Raw genomic sequence first — 24,393 nt, forward strand, 5'->3', positions numbered from 1 at the left:
CCTGAGTGTGCCCAAGGAGTGAAGGAGAGCTTTACACGTATGGGTCCACCTGCAGCAGCAAGGAAGAGAAAGGCCTGGGGTCTGGAGGTCCTGTTCGGCTATTAACGGGGCCTGCAGCACCAGAGGAAAGAACAGGCCCCACCGTGAAGTCACGCTGCCGAGGCACTGCAGAGAAAGGAATAGCGCCGAGGCCAGTCAGAAGGGTTCCCAGGTCTACCAGTTTGGGGAGCTCCGGTTTGGATGAGAGGGCGCCACTGGAGCTTTCTGAGTGAGGGGTGTCAGGTGGATGGAGCACATCCTCCAAAGACAGAGGGGCAGCAGAGCCAGAGGCAAGAAAACAAACAACTAAAGGTGACTGGTTCAACCATGACACATGGAAGGGGATCCACCCTGTGCCAGGCCCTGTGCCAGGCCCTGGGACCAAAGAGCCAAACAGCCCAAACCCCGTCCTCGGGTGTTCTCCGACAAGCAAAACAAGGGGACAGAGATGACGACAGCGCACCGAGGAGGGACAGGACCGAGACATGTTTACAGGGTGGTCGGGGCCCAGAGAAGGGCCTCCTACCCCGCAGGCCAGGGATGGGCTCCTCGAGGCATCTTCACGCCAGGTAGGCCTGAGGAGCACGCAGGCTGAGCCAGGCGGAGACACCTGCGTGGGGCTCCCCAGGCAGCATGAAGGGCCAGAGGCCAGAGACGGGGAGAAGAAGAAGGACGGGGCATGGCGGGCTGGCTGGGGGAGAGACAGGGGCGGGGTTCCCTGGGAGGAGGGGGCAGCTCAGGACGAGCTCCAGCGGGCCGGTGCCATCTCTCAGGAACTGGACAGAAGGGGAGGGCAGAAGTCAGCACACGTGCACCTTACGAACCAGTGACGCACACCAGCCAGTGCGAAATTCCACCTGCTTTATTATCGTTTCCTCATTTATTATTTATAAATGAAACGAAAAATTCAGATTTTTTTATCTCTTATTCACATTTCGTTTTAGTAGGAAGAAAATCCTAATAAGCAAAGCTGAATAAAAATAGAATTAAAAGCTCTGTACCAGCCTTTTGCAAAGTTCTTTACATGTTAATCCTTAGGACTTCTATCTGCCATATAAATTTTACAAGAGATTATCCATTTCTCTAAGTTTGTGGCTGTTCAACCCCAGAGGCAGGTATACAGACATTTACAGTTCTTGACTAAAGCTTTGGTCCCATCTCTCTGGTAAGCCACACTCATTGGAAAGCCAAGGCACCTCAACCACTTAGCAGGAAGGTGGCCATGGGGTCACCAAGGTCCCTCCAGGAAGGTCATGACAGATGAGCCTTACTCCCAGACTGAGCAGCAGAGGGAGGGGTGGCCGAGCTTTGAGGTCCCTGGTACTAGACAGATTTTTTTCCCCAGGTTTATTAAGGCTCATTGACAAATAAAAATTGTGTATGTTTAAGTTCTACTATGTGATGTTTAAAGTAGACGACAAGATGATCGAACATAAGCACGCACGTAGAAACGCCTGCCACAGTCAAGTTAACCGACACATCCTCCGCCTCACGCAGTAACCAGTTTCGTGTGTGGGGAGAACGCTTCGGGTCGACTGTCTTAGCAAGTTCCGAGCAAGTTCTTAGCAAGATCCTGGAGCAGAATCGCCATGTCGCACGCATTCTACACGTGTGGCTGTCTTGCAGTCCACATGTAAGGGAGCTCATATGCTGCTCGTCTTCCTGAGTCTGGCTCATTTCACTTAGCCCAACGTCTTCCAGGGTCGGGCCTGCTGGAAATGGCAGGATTTCCTTAATTTTTTATGGCTGAATAATTTTTCTCTTTGCGTGACATTTTCCGTATCCATTCATCTGTCCACTGATGCTTAGCGCTGTTTCCATGGCTTATCTTCTGTGAACAAGGCTGCAGTGAACATGGGATGCAGATTATCTCTCTGAGAGACGTGTGCCCAGAAGAGAGGTTGCTGGATCACATGACAGTTCCGTTCTTAATTCCTGAAGAAACTCCATACTGTTTTTTGCCTGTGGCTGCACCACTTTACATCCCCCCAGCAGTGCACAAATGCTCCCTGTTCTCCACCTCCTCGCCAACACTTATTATTTCTGCCCTTCTGACGACAGCATTCTAACGGGTGTGATGTGACACCTCACGGCAGTTCCGATTTCTATTTCCCTAATTATTAGTGACGTTGAACACTTTTTTATGTGCTTGTTGACCATCTGGACATCTTCTTTGGAAAAACATCTATTCAGGTCTTTTGGCCGTGTTTTTCATCAGGTTATTGGGTAGATTCCCAGGGCCCGGCACAGACCGTCACCCACCTCCCCTTCCCCAGAGCAAAGAGAATCACACATGAACTATCGGTTGAGATGTGATTACATACAACTTCCCACCTCACCCCTGCTTTCTCTGAGTGGGGAGAGGACAGATCTGCTCATAGGCTGGGGATGGGCTGAGGAACACCATGGACACACCGCCAGCATTAGCCGACGGTGACCATGACATATACTGCACAGTCCTCCTCATTCGCCACTGCCAGTTACAGGTGCTGGATTCTCAGTTTGCACTTGAAGCAACCACCACACTAGGAGGACGTGTGACGTCCTGACAGGCGTGCTTCCCCAGCGCCCTGGGCGGCCAGCGGCCCCGTTCACCAGAGCATCTTCTGTCTGCAGCCGTCCTGTGGTAATGGCGTCCCACAGATGACCGACAAGCCAGCCTGGTTAGAAAAGCGTCTGAATACTCCCAGGAAAGGAGCTCTTAAATTATTAGAGTGTCTAATGAATCCAGCGATGGGACGTTCACTGCCAAGCCTGAGCTTCTGCACAGGAGACTGGCGCTGCCTCACCAAACGGCTTCGTGGGGGCTTCCTTCTAGCTCTCGTTGGTAGCCGCTCCTCCTGGCCATGTATTTCTTCGTCTGTGGGGACCTAATTACAGTGCCTGGACGGCTTCTCCTTTCTATCCACCTGCTGCAACTGACACCATTCAGTGGGGGACGTCTGGACACCGCAGACAGGATGCATCCCACTTCACACATCAGCAGGACGTGAGGGAGGGGTCCTGGGCGAATCGAAGCTTTCTGCAATTTGAATCCTTGTTCCAAGTGTACGCGGTCAGTTCAGAAATGCTGTTTTTAACATCAAGTATACTTCCTTTACCACGTGTGCTGGAGTAACGGCCTCCCTCACTGTCCTCTCCAGCCAGGCACCATCCCAGCTGCTCTAGTTACTGCTCTTTGGCTTAATCCCCACGGCCCCCCGCTGACAAGAATATCTGTCTTCATTTTTTGGAAAAGCAAGTGAGGCTTACAGAAATAACATCATGGGCTTCAAGTAATGCAGTTAGTAGGTCCTAGAGCTGGATTAAAACCCACAAGTATTTGATAGCAAGGTCATGCTTTTTATACTGTTGGATGGTGCCCCCTCCATCCATCCTTCTATCCCTCCCTCCCTCCATTCATCCCTCCCTCCCTCCCTCCCTTCATCCATCCACCCACCCACCGACCGACCAGGCACTGGAGAAGCACCTACAGGGACCAAGTAAAGGGCATTCAAAGACACAATCTCATTTGAACAGATCTACAATTAGACAACTTATTCTGAATTCTGGGTTAGAAATTTTAATTTTCTAGGTTTCTATGCCCACCAGACAAAAACAGAAACGCAGAATGCAAGTAAATGAGAGCAAATTGGCATCACCATCACAGACACGCACGTCGTGGGCACGGTGTCTCCACCCGGCACCCAGCCCCCTTACCATCTCCCGTTTTGCTTGGGTTGGTGGGTTCTGGAGTGCTCAGAGGCCTCAAGGGGATAATGATGTCATCGACACTGACCCCTTCTTCTGTGTGCTTCTCAGATACGTGGGAGAGCAGTTCCGACTGACTTGGTGAGAAAAGGTTACAACATTTACACATGAAGATGGCCGTGTGTTCTGTAACAAAAAAAAAAAAAAAGTTGTTTCATCTTCAAAAACTATGATTTCCAACTAAGAAAACATTGAAGGCTGCCCTACCGAGCAATCGCCAGCCTCTACCACCTTATGCCACTCTGGTGGACCTGCACTGCCAGGCAGCTCATTTCTAACTTCCGGTGCCCCCAGTCACCAGCAGCAAACTTTCTCTGGTATTTCAAAACCTCAGTCCTTCTGGCTAGGATCTAATATGGAGCTCCCGGTTCCCCAAACCCACTCCGCAACCGAGACTCCAGACTCCAGTATCCGCGTGGCAAAGAAGCCAACCTTCCACTGAAGGAACTGCACCAACAGCAGTTAAGTATCCTCGTTAGACTCTCTTAAATTAGGTGCAAGAAAAAATGGATCAAAATAGCACTTCTCAAGTGCCAAGACAGCTTTCATCGGCTGGCACGGGAACGAAGAACAAGAAGGATGGGAATCTGCTGGGTTTTTAAGCCACTTAACTCCGATTTAAAGCATTATCACTGCTCACAAATATTCACTGATATCTATTATGTTCACCCCATTGTACTAGGCAGGGAGACTTAATGAGAAAAACTGACTTTAGAGACTGATAATTACAGGCACATATAGGAATATTAAATTTAGGAGCCAATAACAATTAAAAGCTAGATTTTTATTATTATTATTTATTTACACTGAAAGGCAGAATTGGTGTGACGGAAAGGACAATGGCTTTGAAGCCAGACAGACCCAGGTTAAATTACCAAGCCCCATCTCTAAACGCCGTGATGCCGGGTGACCTTGGAGAAGCAGGAATGCTCTCTCAGCTTGCAGATTTGATAGGAAATGCAGCTAGCATGCCTACTCTGCAGTGGGAACAGAGCAGGCACTCAGGAAACCACACCCGATGTCTGCCCACTGCGTGTCCTCACCCACGCTGCCTGGGTCCCTCAGGCACTCACCATCCCTAGCCTCCTGGAGACTCTTAAAGCCACAGAGCAGTCACACAAGCCTCTAGGCCACTGACTCTCTACATCACACCCGCCCCTCTCTCCTCACTCCCAGCCTCACTTTCCCTGCTGACCTCGCTTCCTTTTTCACTTGAAGCGCCCGGCCAGAAGGCGGCCTCCACGAGCTGCGACCATCACACCTGCCAACCGCCTGCATCTCCACCCAGCACCCAGCCTCGCTCCTGTGGGCGTGAGGGCTGGCACCGGCAGTCGCACAGAAGGTGTGTGTATGGGGGGTGCGGGATCAGTGGGAGAGGCCCAGCCTGGTGCAGGCAGTGTTTTCATCGATGTTTCTGACGTTGTTTAGAACTGGTGGCTCGTGGAGATAAAAAGCAGAACATTTAACCGATGTTATTGCTTTTAACCTCTCCGAAGACAATGCACTCTTGTGCCTGCACCCGGGAGGGCCGCTGGACAGAGGGCACAACGGCCTGTGTGCACTGAGCCCCAACCCCTACCACTCACTTGACGACACCCTTCCAGAAACTTCTTTCTCCAGATCATCGATTCTTCTCTCTCTATGCTCCCTATGTGCTGTTCTCTCTCCATCTCAAAGCAAAACAAAACAAAATCTCTGGATCTCGCCTCCCCTGCTGTCCCCTCCCTCATTTTTGTCCTCTTTACAGTAAAACTCCCCTACGAGAAAGAGGAAACGATAGAAAAAGTCAGGAGACCTATACGACGAGGACAGAACCCCGCCAGGCCCTGGAGTCACAGCAAAGAGACCTCTCTGGATTCAAAGACAGGGTTCCTCCTCGAACGGGCAGGCAGAGTGATGGCCTCAGAGGGGGCTCGCCTACCAGACACCACACGATCCAGAAATTTAACAAAGCAGAACACTGCTTCATCGATGGAAGTCTCTCGTGAATACTGTTGATTGATTTTATTTTTTTCCAAGAAATGCTTTATTCCTAAGGAACCCAAAATGCTTCCCAAATAAAAGGAGACTACAATCATCCTTGCTTTCTTTATACGGGGCCATGTTGTGTTCCACGTGCATCCTGCTGATCCTACCGTGATCCTATCATTTAGGCAAAAGTAGGTTTGTAACCCCCACTCTACAGATGAGGACACTGAGGCTAGGGACGATAAGGGCCTGCCCAAGTCACAGCTGGCAGGAAGCAGAGACCAGACTCTGCCACCTGCTCTTGGCTGAAGAGCATGAGCTGAGCCCCTTTGAATTAAAGCTAAGATACTTTTGAAACAATATCTGAAATGAAAATCATTACAGAGACGAGTACGAGACCAAGTCACATATCAATGACTTTTTTGTTCATTTCAGCATCTATCAAGCAGTGGCCATGGGGTGGGCCCGACGCAGGCACCAGAAACATGAGGTGAGTCCGGCCCGAGGCCCGGCCACAGAGGAGGCCACCAGCTCGCCAGGAGCCAGACATGTCGCAGAGCGACTGCATCTTCCGGTTTTCACTGCAGCTACTTCCCCACGGACCTGTAGGTCTTCTTGATTCTTTCCATGCTTCTGGGGAAAAGGGAGTTCTTTGACATTTAACAGAGCAGAGCTTCTGGGGACCACGGAGTTATTGCAAGGAGTCTCTTGGTTCACACGCACACCAAAAGCTGTCTGGAGGCCGAATGAACACAACGGCTTCTGCATCTATGCAGACGAAGTGCGGAGATTGTCAACGACTCCCCACTACTGCATGCAACCCGCAGGGTGAGCAGCCGGGTGACTGCTCGTTAGCACACATTTCTCAAGTGTCCACTGTGTCTGGCCCCATTGCCATTAGGTGCAGGGACTGGACCTGCAGTTGCCCAGGTACAGGTGGAGACAAGCACATGTGACCTAGGACGACTGTCACATGACTCAACTCAGCCTGCAGTGCAGGCTCTGAGACAGGGCCAGCATCTGCACTAAAGTCACAAAAACCGAGGGCCCAGTCTGCGGGGATGCACATGCTGCAGGAGGGAGTAAACAGTCACCGAGGACACGGACACGTGTCCCCGAGCCTTCACAGCTGCGGGCGTCCAGGCAGTCTCCCTGGTGAAATGCCCCCAGAGGCCGGCTCAGGATTCCAGAGATCCTGGCCAACCCCGAGCCTGGCTCCACTCACCTCTGCAACGCGGCAGGCACGAGGCGGGCGGGGTCCGGCTGCCACCAGCAATGGGGACGAGAGCCTCACAGTCGCTCACTCGAAACTCCCGACCAGTGGTGCTACTTCTCACGACCTCACCTCCCTAATCACCCACGTGTGAGCGGGGAGTGTGCACAGAGATCCCCGGCGGGGAGGCACTTACAGCGAGCCCCAGAAGCACCTCCGAGCTCGGCAGTGGGCAATCGAGACCCATCTGCACAAAGAAACGCGACACGGCCATGGAAAGTCGTGTTGTCAGAGCATCGTGAATGACGTGGGGAAATGCTCATAGCGACTGTTAAGTCAAGAGTGGGACATGTGACATTTCAGTGGGGACATCATTTTGTTACTAATGGACAGACACCACTTATGAACGGATGATGGAAGAACAGCCAGCCAGGCTGAAAGGAAATATACCAAAACCCTGACTGTGAGACTTTTTTATCGCCTACGTAGTATCTACAATGCGCCTATGTAAGTTCTAAGAATTAAAAAGATGACTAGAGCTTCTAAGAGGCAGGGTGATCGATAAATATAGCAGCTGGGATGTGGCTCTGAAGGATAAGCTGGGACGGCGTCCTGTCCAAGGCCACAGCCCCCAGCCTGGCACCTGACTGCGCAACTGCGTGAGCCGGAAAGCACGCTGCAGTCACGAGCGCTGAGCACGCGGAGCGCAGGAATCCCTGGCCCAAGTGCCCGAAAGGCTTCCGGGCAGAGGCACTTGACCGTTCAAGCGAAAGGCAGCCAGGAGCTGGACAAGCGGCCCTGGGAAGGGCACACGGGGTCTGAGGTGCCCCAGACACGGGCCCAAGGCCACCTCTGCATCGTCAGCGCATGCAGTCGCCTGCTCCCGGCCGGCCAGGGCTCCTGATCCCGTTCCACAGGTGCAGGACTGCTGTTCCCAGAGGCTGCCCTCTCCCCGCACATGGCCAGCCAAGTGCAGGCTCGAGGTGGAGGCCAGGTTTCCCTGAGCCAGGCCCAGGGTGCCCCAGTGCCACGTGGCCAGTCCAGGGCCAGCACTGGTAGGGAGCACGGCCACACGAGAGCCGACGGACCACAAAACTGCCCCTGAGCCAGGCCGTGGGTGGGCTGTCTTGCTTCCAAGGATGTGACCTGTACTTAACAGCAGCCGGTTCCAGCAGCTGTGGCAGAGCTCAGTGGGCCCTCCGGAACTGACTCTGTGCATGGCCCCACCCTGGTCAGGAGGGGGCCTGTGCGCTCTTCAGAGACGGCCGTAAAGCAGTGGAGAAACAGCCAAACGCCACCGCACGCAAAGTGTCGGAGCAGGCTGCATCCCCAAGCATTAAGCATTGTTAATCTGCCAAAACAACAACAAAGGAGCTATTTTCATTTTTTACAGCAGACTAATATGAAAAAATGTTATCTTATACCCTGAAATATAATCATAATTATGTTGTCAGCTAATCGTGATGAAGATGCTATAATTTGGATGCATTTTTGGGTCCAATTACTATGCACTCATCCTTAACAAAAGGGAAAATGACGTATTCAGCACAAGGAAAGTCACAGAAGTCTGAAGTTTGAGCAGTCAATCTTTACAAATTATTTGCCAGCTTTTATGCAGCTATTCTATACTATTAAAAATGAAAATCTTAAAATAACTACATGTAAACAAGTCCTCAAAATGAGTCTTCATTTCTGAACTCTGATTTGCAAACACTCCCAGCTAGGAACAGCCAGGTCCTGACCTATGGCCTCCAACCTGCCATCACCCTGCCTAGGGACCCAGGGACAAATGAAGGCCCCACTCCTTCCCCAAGAAGGTCATGAACTAGAATGGGCTCGGAGGATCCAGGAGGCTGGCTGGGCCCCTGGGACTCCAGGAAGGGTCCCTGGGAGCTGAAAGGTGCTCTCCCCCTCTTTGGGTACGGATGGCAAGCATCAGCTGGAGCTGGCCTACTCCCGAGGGACCCCCTCCCAAAATCTCAGGATGCAAGGGCGACGTGGACTCTGAAAGACTGTGTACCCCGCACCTTTAGTGAGCGCCTCCCACACCACCTACACCCACTACCTGAAGCCAGACCCCCACCCAGCCTAACGCCATCTTCCCCTCAAGTGGTGCTGCTAGGGACACAGCAGGCGTTCGATAAATGTTAGGGACCTGACGACTACAGATACGGCTACAGATACGCTGAACATTTATCAATAACCACAAGAAGACAAAACGGCGCATTCGCTCGACGATTAAATTACTTAATTTAAAAGCTATAGCTTTAAAGAACTCCCTCCCTCTCCTGATTGTATTAATCATCCCTTCCGCTCTGTCTTCTGCTTGGACTGATTCACTTTAAGGAGAGCTCAACAGCCAAAGCTGAGATCTTATTAAATCACCTTATGAGAAGAGTCGGGTGGTGCATTCTTTGAGCTGTGTTTTTGTTTTTGTGTTTCTCGCTTGCCCTGAATTTATTAAATTCATGAGCTGGCAGCTTCCCAACAGAAGTGGAAATATTTTAACAACACAGAGCCCGGTTGTTGTCACATCCAACATAATGAATAAAGTCTTACATTGTGCAGCTTAGCACGATTTAAAACATCCCTTTCCTTCGTCTTCGGGAAAAGGGGCTTGGGTTGGGACAAAACATTTTTCTTCCGTTTAGTTTATTTTATAGAACTTTTAGCCTCTGTGGACACGCCACGTATAATAATACTGCCGCCGCCACCCCCATTATCATCACACTTAGAGAACTTGCTGGAACCGAACAAAAGGCTCAAAGAGGAGGGAACAAGAGAAGGAAGCGTAAGTCGGTTGAGCACGCCGTGAGCTGGCACTCCGTGCGCTCACGTGAAGACCCCTGAACCTTCACCACAATCCCACGAAACGGGTTTTATTATGGTATTTCCTCCGATCTAAGACGACATCTATCTTAAGAGGCACTGAGATCCATTCCATATGCACTGATTTACACACTGCTAAAAAGATAAACACACTGCCAGATAGACTGAGGCACACTGGTTTATCACACCGACTGAAGACGCCTCCTGAGATCAGAGACGTTACAATGTTGCCTCCGAAGCAATAAAATGCAGTAACAGTAGCGTTTCCGGACCCCAATGGGGGTGCCGCATGGTCTAAGTGCCAGGAGGCTGGTCGTGAACTCGGACGGCCCGACACCCACTCGCTCTTGCCCTGCAGGGCCCCACTTCCCCATTGGGCACCCCAGCACACAGTGGGGCTGGGAGCCCTGCCTCTGGGTTCACCTCCCTTCGCACCTGGACCGCAAGCGAGGGACGACAAGCGAGCCCCGAGGACCCGGCCAGCTCGCAGCCCTCGCACTCATCCCGCGCCAGCGCCAGCGCGAGCCAGAGGCGACGCCGTGAGAATGGAGAGCGTGAGCTCCCCGTCAGGAGGCGGACACACGAGCTGGTTCTGCTGGAACACGACGCTTCACCACCAGTGCTGGAAACTGTCATGACGGACACACACACCTGTGATGCGAAATGAGTCCCTTCCGATGTGCTGCCCTGTGCAGGACGCAGCCGCACCGCTGTGCAGGGCCCTCTACTAAGTCAGCCCTGACAATGTCCTTATCCCACGTGCTGAATGAGGAAGGTACAACTTGCCTAAAGAGATCAGACTCAAGCCTGCCTGGTCCCAAAGCTACTTGGTCAGCTCGCAAGGAGCTTAAGTTAGGCAGGAAAGCAGGTTGTGCGTGCGCGTGTGCGTGTGTGCGTGTGTGCGCACGCGCGTCTAAGAGAGGACAAACCGACCACACGCCACAGGAGAGCAGGTGGAGGAGCAGAAAGCCCTGTGCCTGAGGCACCTGGGGCGGCTTCCCAGGGAGGGGAGGCTGAGACGGTCCAGAATCCCCGAGGCAGCCCAAGGCCATGCGGACAAGGAGAAGGTCAGCCCCGGAGGCAGGACACAGGGGGACTTTGATCCCCGAAGAGCCCTGGGTATGGAGACATGCAGACAGGGAAGGCAAATTCAAGGTAGGGCAGGCAACCCGGGGTGCCTGTGGGAGCAGGCAGCAGCCAAGGAGAGTCGCAGCAGCTCCTGGCCTCGGAGAACCAACTGGGGACGGCAAGGGACACCCGGCCACCCCAGCAGGAGGCCTGTCCTGGAGAGGCCAGGGCGAGGCACACAGGAAGCCTGCCCCAGCCAGGACCAGCGGCCTCCCACGTCCAGTCAATGCGGCTGAAAAGCTGACTCTGTATTTGGAATCTGCTGATTTTTAAACGCTGGCAACGAAATCTTCTCAGGGCTGATGAGTTTCTGGCAGCTCTCTGTGAGGCTGGTTGGACAGTGATGGGGGACATACTAAGCCTTATGCCTCTGCATCACTCTCTCACAGCGACGCATTAGGTCGATAAATAAAAGTGCAGAGTATACAGATGAGGGAAAAAGGAAAGAAAGGAAGGGAGGAAAAGAGGGAATGAGAGAAAGGAGAGAAGGAAGAAAGCAAGGGGAAAGGAGAGAGGGAGAGGAGCGCGCGGGAAGGGAGGGAGGAGGAATTGGTTTAACCAGCAGCAAGACAGGTTTAGATTTAGGAGATGGAGAAAACGCATTCTCCACACAGAGATACGCCCTGCAGCGAGGTGCCTGGTGGGTGTGGATCCCAGATCCCAGCGCTGTGACGCGAATGCGTGGGGCGCAGGGCGTGGGCCAGGTGCGCACAGCGTGCAGGTGCACACAGGGCCCGGGATCGGGGGGCCGGGCAGGATGTTCTGGGAGCGTTCCCACATGCCAGCGGGGGAAGGCGAGGCATCAAGTCTTCACAGTCGGAGGGGCGGCCGCCCACCCAGCTGCCCAGTAATGGTCACAGCGCCTTTGTTCACACAGGCCTTCACATCTGGATGGCCCTGGGGCCTCCCTGCTGTCCTGTGAGGTAGCTAAGCAGACGGCACCACCACCGCCACCACCACCACAAAGTCAAAACCTGCCCAAGACCACTCAAGCCGCCCACCCTAGCCGCCCACCGACCCGGCAGCCAGCACTGTGCTGGGAGATGATGTGTTATTTCCTATAACACGACAGTGGGTCACTGTGAGGGACGTGAGCCGTGGTCCCCAACCCACAGCTAGCATCATGGTTAGAGACGTTTCAAATGATCAATTACAACCAAGAAGAGTAGCTATACCAAAAGGGGGGCTCTGTTATCATTTCAAGGGAGCAGTAAGCTGGAAAACGGGAGTGCCAGATGTGGGAGCCACCAACTCACCTAGACCACACTTAAATACGTCATAAGCAGGCCCACTGCACGGCCTGGCAACAAGTCCAGAACCAGGAACAGAGGACCACCACGAGAGCAGAGAGCTTTTTCTTTTTTTCTTTTTAAATCTAAAACCAAAAACACTTGTTACCAACACCACAGAAAACACAGGGCCTTCATTCACGCAATAGCAGGCCCCATGCACATGCTAGCAGCACCCTCTGGTGGCCGAGCACAGCACTACACCCTCCATTCACAGGACGAGTCACTACCAAGCTTGAGCATGACACAGGGAAAGGATGTTAACATTGACCGATCCTAACTCTGCCAGAAACCACGATTTGCCTGCCCACTTAACCTTCACATTAGTCCCGTGAGAAAGACCGGTCTCCTCATTCTAAGATGAGTAAATTGGGCCCAGGGAGGGGACCACAGGCACACAGCAGGTAGCACTCAGGAACACAGCCCAGGCCCAGCGCCCCTTCTGAATGTGGTGTCACCACGCGACGCTGCTGCTTCCCAAGCAGAGGCTGCATCTGTCCTGGCAGCCCAACCCGGGCCAACCCAGCAGGTGGGTCAGACCCGCCTCCAACCTTGGATTCTCGGTCCTCATCACAACCAGACATTGCCTGGCCAGTTCTGAATCTACATGCGAGTTATGTTCCGATCTTACGGTGCTTTCCCGTTCACATCCACGGTTCTGTGCAACAGAAACGATAAGAGCGAAAGAAGCCCGGCTCAGAGGCCAGGGCGCGCCTCCGCGCCTCAGGTAAACAAAGGCGCGACCTCTCTGCCTGCTGAGTCGGGACGGGGTGACCCTTGGGTAGGCGGCTGGGGCCGAGGGCTTCGGCGGTGGTAGAGTTTTGGCGAAGTCAGTTTGTGAACATGCACGGAGCTGTTCGTCTATTCTATACACTTTTCTACGTGTATGTTGTACATCAATTTTTAAAAATTTAAACAGCGGATTTAAAGTAAAAGATATTGTGAGAAAAAGCAAATTCTGATTCGCAGTGAATCTCTTATTTAAAATGGCAGTGGGGCGAGAGAGCAGGGCCGCCCTGAAGCCCAGGCCCGAACCTGCCTTTGCCCCAGTAGCTGTGTGACTCTGGCACGTGTACGTGGCCTCTTGAGCTTTCGTGTCCTTGTCTGTGCAGAGCTGTGGGAGGGCTGAAGGACATCATGAATGCCCTGTACCCAGATCGGTGACCGACACCCCCGAAGCACCGTCCCTTCATGAAGCAGTAGGAACGGTCTCCCAGCCCGACTGGCTTCACACTTCCGACGTGGCAGACAGAGGAAGTCTGAACCTCTTCAGGCCTCAGTTTTCTCATACAAAAGGTGAGGGGCCCAAATTAGAAGTGGCCTTCGAAGGTTTAAAGTGGAACCTGGTCTACAAGGCTCTTGCAGAGGCTAATGTGTGGAGAAGCGGACGGAGTCACCTGGACCAACGCAAGAAAGTGGGGACAGCCCCACCTAGTGCCTGCCTCTCCTATGGCCTGAAGTGGCCCACACACACCTGCCTGCCTGCCTCCCACCTCCCCCCCACACACAGATAATCTCCAAGGTGCCCTCTCAGCTCTGAGTTCCCTGGGAAGAAGTTCCAATAAATGCTCAGCCTAATTTGTGGTATTATCATGCATCTCATAAAATGTAGACGAACGCGTCAACTTCTGTGGCTCACAAAGTTAACGTTTTTATTAAATGCAAGGGAGAAATCCCATGGGTGTTCCTTTGCTGAAACTGGATTAGCAAAATAAAATGAGAAATGCTCGGCGTCAGCTATAATTAAGGCTGGGCCAACAGTTGCACTATAATTTTATGCATACACATTTCTTCCGTGTTGAAACTTTGCATAATTTTTTAAAGTTATTTTAAGCACTCTCAAAGAGTGAGTCCCGGGCGAGGAGCAGACTCACACTTAACACAATCACAGCTGAGGAACGCGGGCCCCTTCCCTAGGAAAGCACCACAAATAGTGTCCTGTACACAGGAACAGCCCCATGTCACCCAGTTCCCTAATGGGGCAGCACCACCCCCCAGCAGACATGCAGGAAGCTCTGAGGGTGTGGGTGCCCCTGTGCAGACCTCTGACATCACGGCTCCCCTCCTGCAAGTTCCCGGGACTATCACACAATGCCTCTGAAGTGACCAGGTCTCTGGAGTCACGTCCACGTTAAAAACAAAACCTGCAGAATCCTCTCCCATTTCACAGCCACCAGGCCTCTCAGTTCCCAGTTTCGTTGCTTTGGGTAACTCAGGTTCCTCTGTGTGGCTGACACATCTTTCTTCTTACTTCTGAGGGTAAAGAATTAGAAAACGTAGAACTTGCCAACCACAGCCCTGTCCAAGCTGTACCTGCAGAGGCAGGAGACAGAGGCACGTTTCCGTTTATTACTGTCACAGGCTTAGAAGCTGGCTGCCTGCTCTGGGCCCCTGAGGTCATGATCCAAGGAGATCAAATAAAATAACAGCCTGGGCAGAAATGAAGGCAGATGTGGGAAACATGCACATTTAACTTCAAATTTTAAATGCCCACTTTTTTATGAGAGGCTGAGACTGGTCTCAGTTATAAAGTATTCTGAACTTGAAAATTAATTCTAGAAGAAAGAACTGCCCTTTAATATTCAAACATGTCTATAGTCCCTTCATATTCCAGAAGAGATCTTTAAATTTAAGTAAGAACAGCCACTGGGAAAAGAAGAATTGTCCAAACCCCACTGACTACCCATCCCAAGGTACCAGAATGATCTGGTCCATTCTTCTTGGTAACTAAGATATGAAACAAGCAGTAGGTACATTCTCCAAATACTAGGGCTATTCTGTTTTTATTCGGGGAAAAAAGTAATTTTTAACTTGTTTATTAATCTCATAATTCAACATTTAACGAACGCCAAATTATGTGTCACACTATGCTAGGCACGTTTAGAAATAAGTAAGGCAATGCCCTCCCTCCAGGAACATAAACAAATATTCCATTTTGTTCATGAGAACCATATGAAGTTCACACTGGTTTTATCTGTGGCCTAATTTTGGAGGCTCTTGCCTGAGGAAGGACAGAGAGGTATGAGGTCCTGCGACCCGGCCAGTGTCTGGGGTGGGGGTGGGGGGGCAGACAGCCCTACCTGACCCTCTCTCTCACTGTGTTTGGGTGGCTACCACTTATGTTTACAAGGCTGGGAACTTTGAAAGGTCAGGCTACCCGCCCTTCTCCTTGCCACAGCTCAGGGCTGCAGCATCGAAACAGGCTGTCCTCCATGGGTCTCCCCCCGCCAGGATGCAGCACAGCATCCCTGTCCTCGGCCACGCTGGATGGGTCCCCAGGCCTGGGCAGTGCCCGCAGTCCCCGCTCAGCTCACAGCCCCGCCTCTGCAGACATGGGTGTCTCCCAAGTGAGCTGCATGTAGCCCGTCCACTCGCAAGCACGTCCCCTAGTGGGCAACAAAGGGCAAAGGAGAACTGAACTGGCCTCGGGGGGCTAGTTCTGAGCCGCAAGCTTGAAATTCGGGAAAGTGGAGAGATCTGGCAGGTGTCTGCTCTCTAGTGATCGAACTTGTTTTTTTGGTTTGTTTTTTGTTTTTCATATTTTTTTAATCTAGGAACCCGATTCTTCAAACGTCAGCTCCAACCTCACCTTCCCAGAGAGACTCTTCTCAGACCGCCCTCCGTGTCAGTCAGGTCTCACTTGCTGTTGTCCCCGTCCTCATAGTCACCTCAGCAGCAACTACTACATTTGTCATCAGGTGTGTTCGGTTAACCTCTGTCTAAAATATCATAAGCTCCAAAAATATCAATATAACTTAATTCAAAACACAGTTAAAAGCTTAAAAAGATCAACAGTAAAGGTTAATAAAGACATTTACTTCTAAACTGCATTTCCTGTGTCATGAGATCATATCCAGTGTGTTCACGGAAGAAGCCTCGAGAAAGACGTTACCCAGGTCACCCTTAACTCACGCTTCTGGGCAAAACGAATGAGACCGTGAGCAGGAGAAGAAAGGTTGGCTCAGGGTGGCCTGGCTGCCAGCCAACGCCCAGCAGGGAGAAAGCGCCTGACGTCTCCGGTCCCACGACTCCCGTCCAGAAAATGGGGATAAACGGCATCCGGGGTGGGGGTCATAAGGAAGAGAAAGCAGACCCGGCCACGGGCCTGAAGAGAAGTGCTCAGGGAAGGTCACCAGAGCCCAGACGTCAGCGGGGCGCCCAGGCGGGGAAAGGGGGGTGTTGGGGGGGGAGTCCCACTCCAGTCCCGGCCCCTGCCCCTGCCCCGAACTCTCCGCCCCTTTCTGGGACTCGCGCCCCTGGGCCATCCCTGCCACTTCCTGTGTCCATGCCCCCACACACAAAAAAGCAGCAAAACTTATTCCTTTCATGACAACACAAGAAATACACTCACTCCAAAAGTTGACGTACCTACAGAAAGTGAAACACTAAACACATCAACGGAACCACATCTGCCACGAGCAGCCACAGCTGCACTGAAGCGGGAGGAGAGGGGAGGGCCAACCCAACGACCCTGGAGCGCGGCGTCTGCCCCACGGGCCCAGGCTACCGAGCGGGAGAGGTGGCGGCTGCCCCCTTATCCACGGGTGACGCGGTCTGAAACCCTCAGCAGATGCTCAGAACCGCGGACGGTACAAGCCCCATGTAGAGTTTGATCTTATACACGCATGCGCACGGTAAAGTCTAACAGGTTAACAAGAATAATTAAACAGAACTACAGCCGTGGACTGCAATCGAAGTTACACAAATGAGTCTGTCAGAGCACCCCACCCGTGCACTCACCCTTCTTTCTCTTGTGATGGCCTGCGATGATCAAACGCCACCCCCACGCCTGAGTCTGTGACCGCCCCTTACTCGGAGTAAATGGTTTGGTGTCACTCGTTCCGGGGGACCCCCTGCTGACGTCACTGTACGGGCTCAATGCTTTCTGGCACGACAGGCCGCTGTTCCCGGCCCCTCCCCCCCACAAATTTAACGCCGTTTTCACCTTCACGAAGCACCTGTCACGCACTGTGGCCGTCACTTCTGCAGTGTGAGGTGCGACAACAGAACTAGCACAAACTTTTCTCTTCTTCGCAATTTCACGGATTCGCTCTGCCCGTGAATCTCAGCGACCCAGCACTTTTTTCTTCGTTGTCGAGAACGCACACTTTTCACTTATGGGTCTCTGGCGTATCCGAATTGCCACCATCACTACTCTTGCACGTCAAGCTCCTTAAGCAGTAAAATAAGGGTGACCTGAACACAAGCACGGCGACAAGACAGCTGATCTGACCACCAAGACGGGTACTAAGTGACAAACCACATGCATCAGCGTCTATAGCACGGAGACACTGGACAAAGAGATAAGTCACATCCCAAATGGGACAAAGCGGGACAGCGGGAGACTTTATCACGTGACTCAAAACGGTGTGTAATGTAAAATTTATGAATTGTTCATTTCTGGGATTTCCCACTTAATTCGTTTGGGCCGCAGCAGACCGTAAGTAACTCGAACGGCAGAAAGGACAATCACGGCGGGCGGAGGAGGCAACACCGAGTTAAATGCTCAACTCCGGGTAGCGGGCGTCCTTTTTCGGAGCCGTGGGGTAGCAATTCTGAAACCATTTTTAGTATGTCCTAGGACTGAGCAAACGAGTAACTACACCGTGGGTACAGAGAGGCAGTTCTCTCTGCCTCGGAAAAGGGAGATATAAATACAGAGAGAGGGTCGGGGTAGAACTAACCCTGAGATGCTGGATCGGAACTGGAAAGATGCATTAGAACTCACTGGCTTTTAGGATAAAAACAGGGACAGATATATAGATGCGTGTGGGTAGGTATAACGTCTATGCGTGTCCGTGCGGTGCACGCACACACCTGCATGTTTCCCAGCTGTGTTTACTGCGAGGGCCGAGAAGCAAGGGCGCCCTGGTAACAATGAGCTCACCTCATTCCCAGATCTCGGTTTCTAAACACTGTTCTCCACTAAAGAAACCAGGTCCCCCTGTGGCAACAGCTCATTCCAGAGCTGGACAAGGAACGTGCTCTGTGCAGAAAGGAAGAAAGTGCTCAAGGACAGACAGGACTGAAGGGGTTCAACGGGCCAAACCTGGGGCGACCCGAGGACCACGATAAGGGATTATAAACCACAGATGAAAACAGGAATTCATGCGTTCAGAGAACTATAAAGACACATGAAGGAAGTTTTTGCTCACAGAGACGGACAACTAGTAAATGCAGAAGAAGTGACAGATTTAGAAACTCATCATCTAGCAACCACGATGATGGTAACTGATTCTGGAAGGAATCAATAGATGAAACTCATCATCTAGCTCCCACGATGATGGCAACTGATTCTGGAAGGAATCATCAATAGAAACTCATCTCTAGCAGTGATGAGCGCGGATTCTGGAAAGGAATCATCTTAATGGAGTAGAAACTCTGTCCCAACAACCGATGATGGTGATTCTAGAAGGAATCAACAGATGAAACTCATCATCTGTAACCTGATGATGGCAGCTTGATTCTGGGAAAGGAATCATCAGCCGATGAAGCATCGTCTAGCAACCCTGATGATGGTAACTGATTCTGGAAGAATCACATCAACCAGATGAAAAAGAAACTCATAGCAACCCGATGATAGTAGCAGTTCTGGAAAGGAATCATCAATAGATGAAACTCATCATCTAGCAACCACGATGATGGTAACGTTCCTGGGAAGATCATCAATAGATGAAGCATCATCGTCAACAACCCACGATGATGACTGGCAGTTGGGAAGAGATCATCAATGAGCTACAGAAACTCATCATCTAGCAACCGCGATGATAGTAACGGATTCTGGAAGGAATCATCAATGGAATGAAACTCATCATCTAACAACCGATGATGGTAACTGAAGTCTAGAATCAATAGATAGAAACTCATCATCTAACCACTGTGGCAGCTGGTCTGGAAGGAATCATCAATAGATGAAACTCATCATCTAGCAACCACGATGATGGTAACTGATTCTGGAAGGAATCATCAATAGATGCTAAGACTAATGGGCGAAGAAAATCTGAGGACTGATGACTAGCAGGATGAGGACACAGTATCAGAATATCGCATCATGAGACACCAAATTACAAAGGAGGGAATTTGAACTTCACTATGAACCTGACCTCCTCAAACGTAGCATCACCCCCAAGGGGACTAGTCAAAGTCGTGTGCCTCCTGACATGATGGCTGTGAATTCAGTGTCACTTCTGTGTGTTTCCGCCAACACAGCAGAATCTGAATGTAATCATGAGGAGACATCACGCAAAGCTCAAAGGATGGACATTCTACAGAACTGGCTGTGTTCTTCAAAATCATTCACGTCACAGAACACCACGACAGGCTCAAAGAGTAAAGGCACATGACAACTGAATGCCGTACGTGACCCAGGGTTTCCTTCTGCTTTACATAAAATTAGAACAAGACTGAGACGACCGGTGAAACTGTGGGTCCCAGCTGGCGAAACCCGAATAGCACCGCGCCAATGTTACCGTCCCATTTCGATAACTGTCATCTGGCTATGTAAGAGAAAGTCCTTGTTTTTAGAAAACAAACACTGGCAACACTTGAGAGTGGGTAAAAGGTTATCATGTCTGCAAATTAATCCCAGATAAATAGTCCAGAGAGGGAGAAAAGGGCAGAGGGCGTGTCAGAGATTCTGGGGCTCCCTCAGTCAAAAAACTCGCCGACGACACGCAACATGTCCAGTCTAGCCACACAATCCTTGTTTCACACCGTCCGTCTTAGCCGCTCAGACCACACATACAGAGCACGATGTGGGAACCGCGGAGACAATCAGTCACCAGAGCTGGTGAGAAACGCGCACGGAGAGCTGCAGAGCAGCCGTGGGGGGCTGACTCGCAAGGCCCTCCAGGATGCGAGGGCACCCAAACGCGCACTTTCCAGAACGCCGCCCCGAAGCCTCCTGCTCCTTGGCTCCAGGTGCTATAGCTGAGCTGGTCCCCTCATCCCCCCGGGCCCCTGTTAGGTCAGAAGCTGCCTCTGAAGCCAGGTCCCCACCCTGCCCATCCAGCCTTGGCCCAGACCCAGTTTGGGGCACAAACGTGCCAGCTTCCAGGGGTCAACAGTGTGCAGATCTATTTGGCATAGGATTTAAAAGAACAAAGAAAAGTCTGTTAATTACCTGATTTTAAATCCGTTATTATACTAATACACCAAGTATAACCTTTTTATCAGCAAACTCAATTATCTATATATTTTATGTTCCTCGGGAAAAAAAGGGAGGCAACTTCAATTCTGCAATAAATATTTAATGTCTATTTGCTTCACTCCCGGATTTTTTCTTTTAAAAATTTAATCAAAATCTATCCCACCTTTCTATCCACAAATGTTTTCAAGAAGTGAGTAGAGACAATGTACTGAGCTACGCGATGGAGAGGCTGGATCCAGGTAGGGAAGGGGTGGGTAACAGTGTCACAGTGTGCCCTGCCCCCACCGGAGCAGGGGACAGGCTGCTGTTACGTGACTCGGAGCAGGTCCGGAATCTGGTGAAGAGCAGATCTCGTACCCAGAGCAGGCTCCTTCCACCCGCCCACCTGTTCCAGCTCTTGAAGCTGACGCTTGCCCTTGAGAAATTTCAAAGACAGTGAAAGTTTAACATGGTAAACAGCTGAGAACAAAGAGAAAACTTAACCCTAGGCTAAATTCCTTCCACATAATTAAATCAGCCCATCTTGATGGGGAAGTTTGCAGAGGCAGCGGGCATGAAATTATCTATAAAAGGAGATACTGCTAAGGAGAATCTTTTTAATATACCTAATTCTTGACTGCCCTTGCCCTAGGCAGAAACTCAATTCTACCTAAGGATAGCTATCTTGGAAAAGTTACGTAAGTTGTAAGGGGAGATAAGAAACTGGAACTTTCACAAGGTAAATGAGAAACTGCTGAGAAAGGAACGATGCAGGAAAAACCTCCAACTTACAGAGATGACCATCTCAACTAGTTTACCACCTAAAAGCTGGACCTCATCGACCATACGTGACTCCATCCTGTGAGTTACTGCACCGCCTCTCCTAATTAACCTGACAGTCACGCAAAAGAGGAAGCGCTTCAGAAATTAGCTGACCACAGTTTGACGGCAACATCTTTAAAAATATGATCATTTCTCGTTTAGTACAGCTGGAAAGTGAAGGAAACTACCACGAACGCCCGGGTTTCTTACTGAAAACTGTTAGGTCAACGCCAGGAGAGGAGAGGTGGGCAGTCAGTTCTGTGACTCACCAGTGGCTCAGTGAGTTGACAGAGGGGAGGCATCAAATCAAGAAGTCGCTTTTTCAAATGTGGACCAACAGGAGTTCTATGGAAAGGAATCTCACAGGATGATCTGACCATAAATTCCCACCTAGGCAGGTCCTGGCATAGTCTGCGTCCCAGGCCTGAAACTTCTTTGGTGAAAGGCTTATCTGTGCCTTAAACCCTGTTCCTTGTTTCTGTGCATCTAGGCTAACACACCTTGGAAATGCCCCCTTTCAGACCCCTGCCTTTAAAGTGGCACCACCCCTTCAAGAGAACACATAATCTTGTTACTACCCTGTAACTACCCTGGAATCCAGCAGTTCCCAGCCAGTTTGGCACCAATGACTTGTGCTCCTATGAGAATCTGATGCCTGAGGATCTGAGGTGGAGCTGAGGAGGTGATGCTGGCGCTGGGGAGCGGCTGCAAATACAGAGCCCACCGCTCACCTCCTGCTGTGCGGCCCGGTTCCTAACAGGCCACAGACCATACTGGTCCACAGCCCCGGGGTGGGGTGGGGGGGAACCCCTGCTGTAATCCAAACCCAACCTTGGTTTCTCCCACAGTCATGTAATCTTCCTTATGTTCCCTCTTCAATTTCAAATCTATAAAAGAAGCTGAAAACTATCATTTGTTGAAAGCATTTTTCTCAGCCTGTTGAGATCTTGCTTCTAGGCATCTCCTGTTTGGTTCAAATAAATTATAAAAATTGTCTACAGCTTTGGACGCTCTTATGTCGACACTGAGAAAGCATGTGGGCTTGGGGGCCCGACCCTCCACTCCGCTCTGTCACTCCGTGCCACACAAAGCCTGCATCTGTCACAACACCAGGATGAGGGCAGGACCAAAACGTGAATGGCTCTTTATCCCTGCCTGCCATGTAGGGGGCACCATGCAAAGCTGCTGGCTTGAACTGAAGAAGCCAAGAAAAGTGGTTCTGGGTGGCGGGGAAGTGGCACCTAACGGCCAGCAAACATAAGCTCCAAATGTCTTCTCCTGGTGACACTACAGCTGCTTTTCAGTACAAATCGGGAGGCTCGGATGAAGCTGGAGGACAGCTGTGAAAGGTAAGCCCACGTGCCATGAAGCTTGCATTTCATGAAGGGCCTTGGGTTCTGCAAGAAAACCAGGCTGGGAGGGGCGAGAGGCGATCAGTTAGCTCGCTCATTCAACAAACACACACTGAGCACTTCTTATGGTCAAGAGTTTGGATAACACACCAAGCTGGAGGAAGCTGACTTTGAAAGCCTCAGCTCTGCCATTTGAAAGCTGGATGAAACTGACCTTTCTGAACTTTTGTTCCTCCTCAGTAAATGACAGAGGAATTTGAGTTGTCGGGAGAACCGAGCAGCAAAAAGCGTGAGGTCAGTGCCGTGGAGTGTGGAAGCTACTGTTAATTACAAACGAGGACCTCAAGCTCAAGGTCAAGGGACTGGCTCTGGTGTTAAGTAAAAGGCCAATCATGGGCCGAGAGGCTGCCTAATTAGGCCAGGAAGCCAGACTCAGCTGCCTGGAGGAGGTGAAATCTGAACTTAAGTTTAAAAGGGTGGAGAACAAGGCCCCGCAGAGCCGGACGGCAGGCAGAAAGCAGGCTATAATTTATCACGGGGCGCGCTATACTATTACCACCAGTAGCAACGCTACCCCCTCGCATTTATTGCGTCCTCTATAGGACCCAAGGAAACTTTCCATCAGGAGCTCGGTTGAACCTGGACCCTTCCAAGCATCCCGGCCAAGTGCGTGGGTCTAAAGGCGCTCCCCATTTCACAGAGGAGGAAGCCGAGGCGCGACAAGAAGGAGGCGCAACCACGCGGCCAGCGTGGGCAGCGCCGGGATTCGAACCTCCCGCCCGTGTGGACGCCGGCGATCCGTCGCTGGCGCGCGCCCCAACCCTCTCCGTTGCCCTAGAAACAGCCGCGCACGCGCGCGCACGGACTCCCCTCTTCCGCGAGCACCCGTGTTACTTTTTCTGTTTGGTTAAACCCGGGGCGGCGGGATACGGCCCGCGGCCGGGCGTGTGGCGCGGCGACCCCGCGACGTCCGCTCTCCGCCCCGGGCCGCGGATCCCTCCGCCGCCCGGCGGCCTTCGCGCTTCGCCCCGGCCGCGACCTCGAGGCGGCTTCCCGCGCGCCGCGCCCCACCCCCACCCCGTCCCCACCCCCACCCCAGCCCGGCTCACCTGCCGCCCGCGTCTCCATGGCAACGCCCCCACCGCGGAGGAAAAAGCCTGGCCCCTCCGGGCCCCCCCTCCCGCGCCGACCGAGAAGGCGGGGCGTCCTGCTGACGCTTCGCTTCTTATTTTTATTTTTTTAAGAAAAGAGCCGGCGAGCTTATGGCGAATCTGCGGCATCCAACATGGCGGATGGAGTCCGCGCCCTCCTCTTCCCGGGGCGCTGACGCCGGCGTCGCGGACGTCAGCCGAGGGCGGCCCTCCCCCTCGCCGGCGCGGCCGGGCCGGCTCGGCCGACTGCGCATGCTCGCCGCCGGAGGCCGCGCTCGGCGTCCGCTCCGCGTGTTCCGCCGCTCCGCATTTTGAACTGCTCCTGGGAAGGGCTTGGAATACGGATCGCGGGGTTGGGAGTTTTCCCAGTTCTGCCGGAGCTAATCTACCTACCTGCCAGCCCATCTTGGACCCACTTGGTACTGAGCCACCGGGCTGGACTTGAAAGATTTTAGGGTTCGTGTCCCAGTTCTGCCCTTTACTAACTAATCTGGGACAGCGACTTAACTTTTCTTGGTCTCAGTTTACCAATGTGTCAGTCGAGGTGGTTACAGCCTGCCTCCCTCTCAGATTGCAGTTTCCCAAAGTGGGATGCTCTCCTCAGGAGGTACCAGACTTCATGTAGTCGGTGCAGGCAGAATTAAACCACCTCGAACCAGCCCTAGACAGTGACTGCCCTGTCTCCGTCCTGATTGTCTTGCAGAAAGCTGAGATGTGATGACTT

At 52.0% G+C, this 24,393-nt stretch overlaps 1 protein-coding gene across 5 annotated transcripts in view; it reads right to left on the reverse strand.

Moving 5' to 3' along the window:
- ZFAT (zinc finger and AT-hook domain containing) overlaps positions 1–23,682 on the reverse strand; it is a 117,319-nt gene extending 93,637 nt beyond the window's left edge. The window contains exons 1-2 of one of the 5 annotated variants that reach the window (XM_039845899.1): positions 23,628–23,682; positions 3,739–3,915 (exon numbers count right to left, since the gene is read on the reverse strand). In XM_039845899.1, the coding sequence (XP_039701833.1) occupies positions 3,739–3,915; positions 23,628–23,646 (196 nt within the window). In that variant the 5' untranslated portion in view covers positions 23,647–23,682. Of the gene's footprint in view, positions 1–3,738; positions 3,916–16,034; positions 16,815–23,627 lie in introns of those variants that run through there. The other 4 variants (XM_039845901.1, XM_039845897.1, XM_039845900.1 and 1 more) reach the window with 4 other exon arrangements.
- Between the last annotated feature and the right edge of the window lie 711 nt (positions 23,683–24,393).

This window comes from Pteropus medius, unplaced genomic scaffold, assembly GCF_902729225.1.
Source record: "Pteropus medius unplaced genomic scaffold, Ma_sr-lr_union100, whole genome shotgun sequence".
NCBI lineage: Eukaryota > Metazoa > Chordata > Mammalia > Chiroptera > Pteropodidae > Pteropus > Pteropus medius.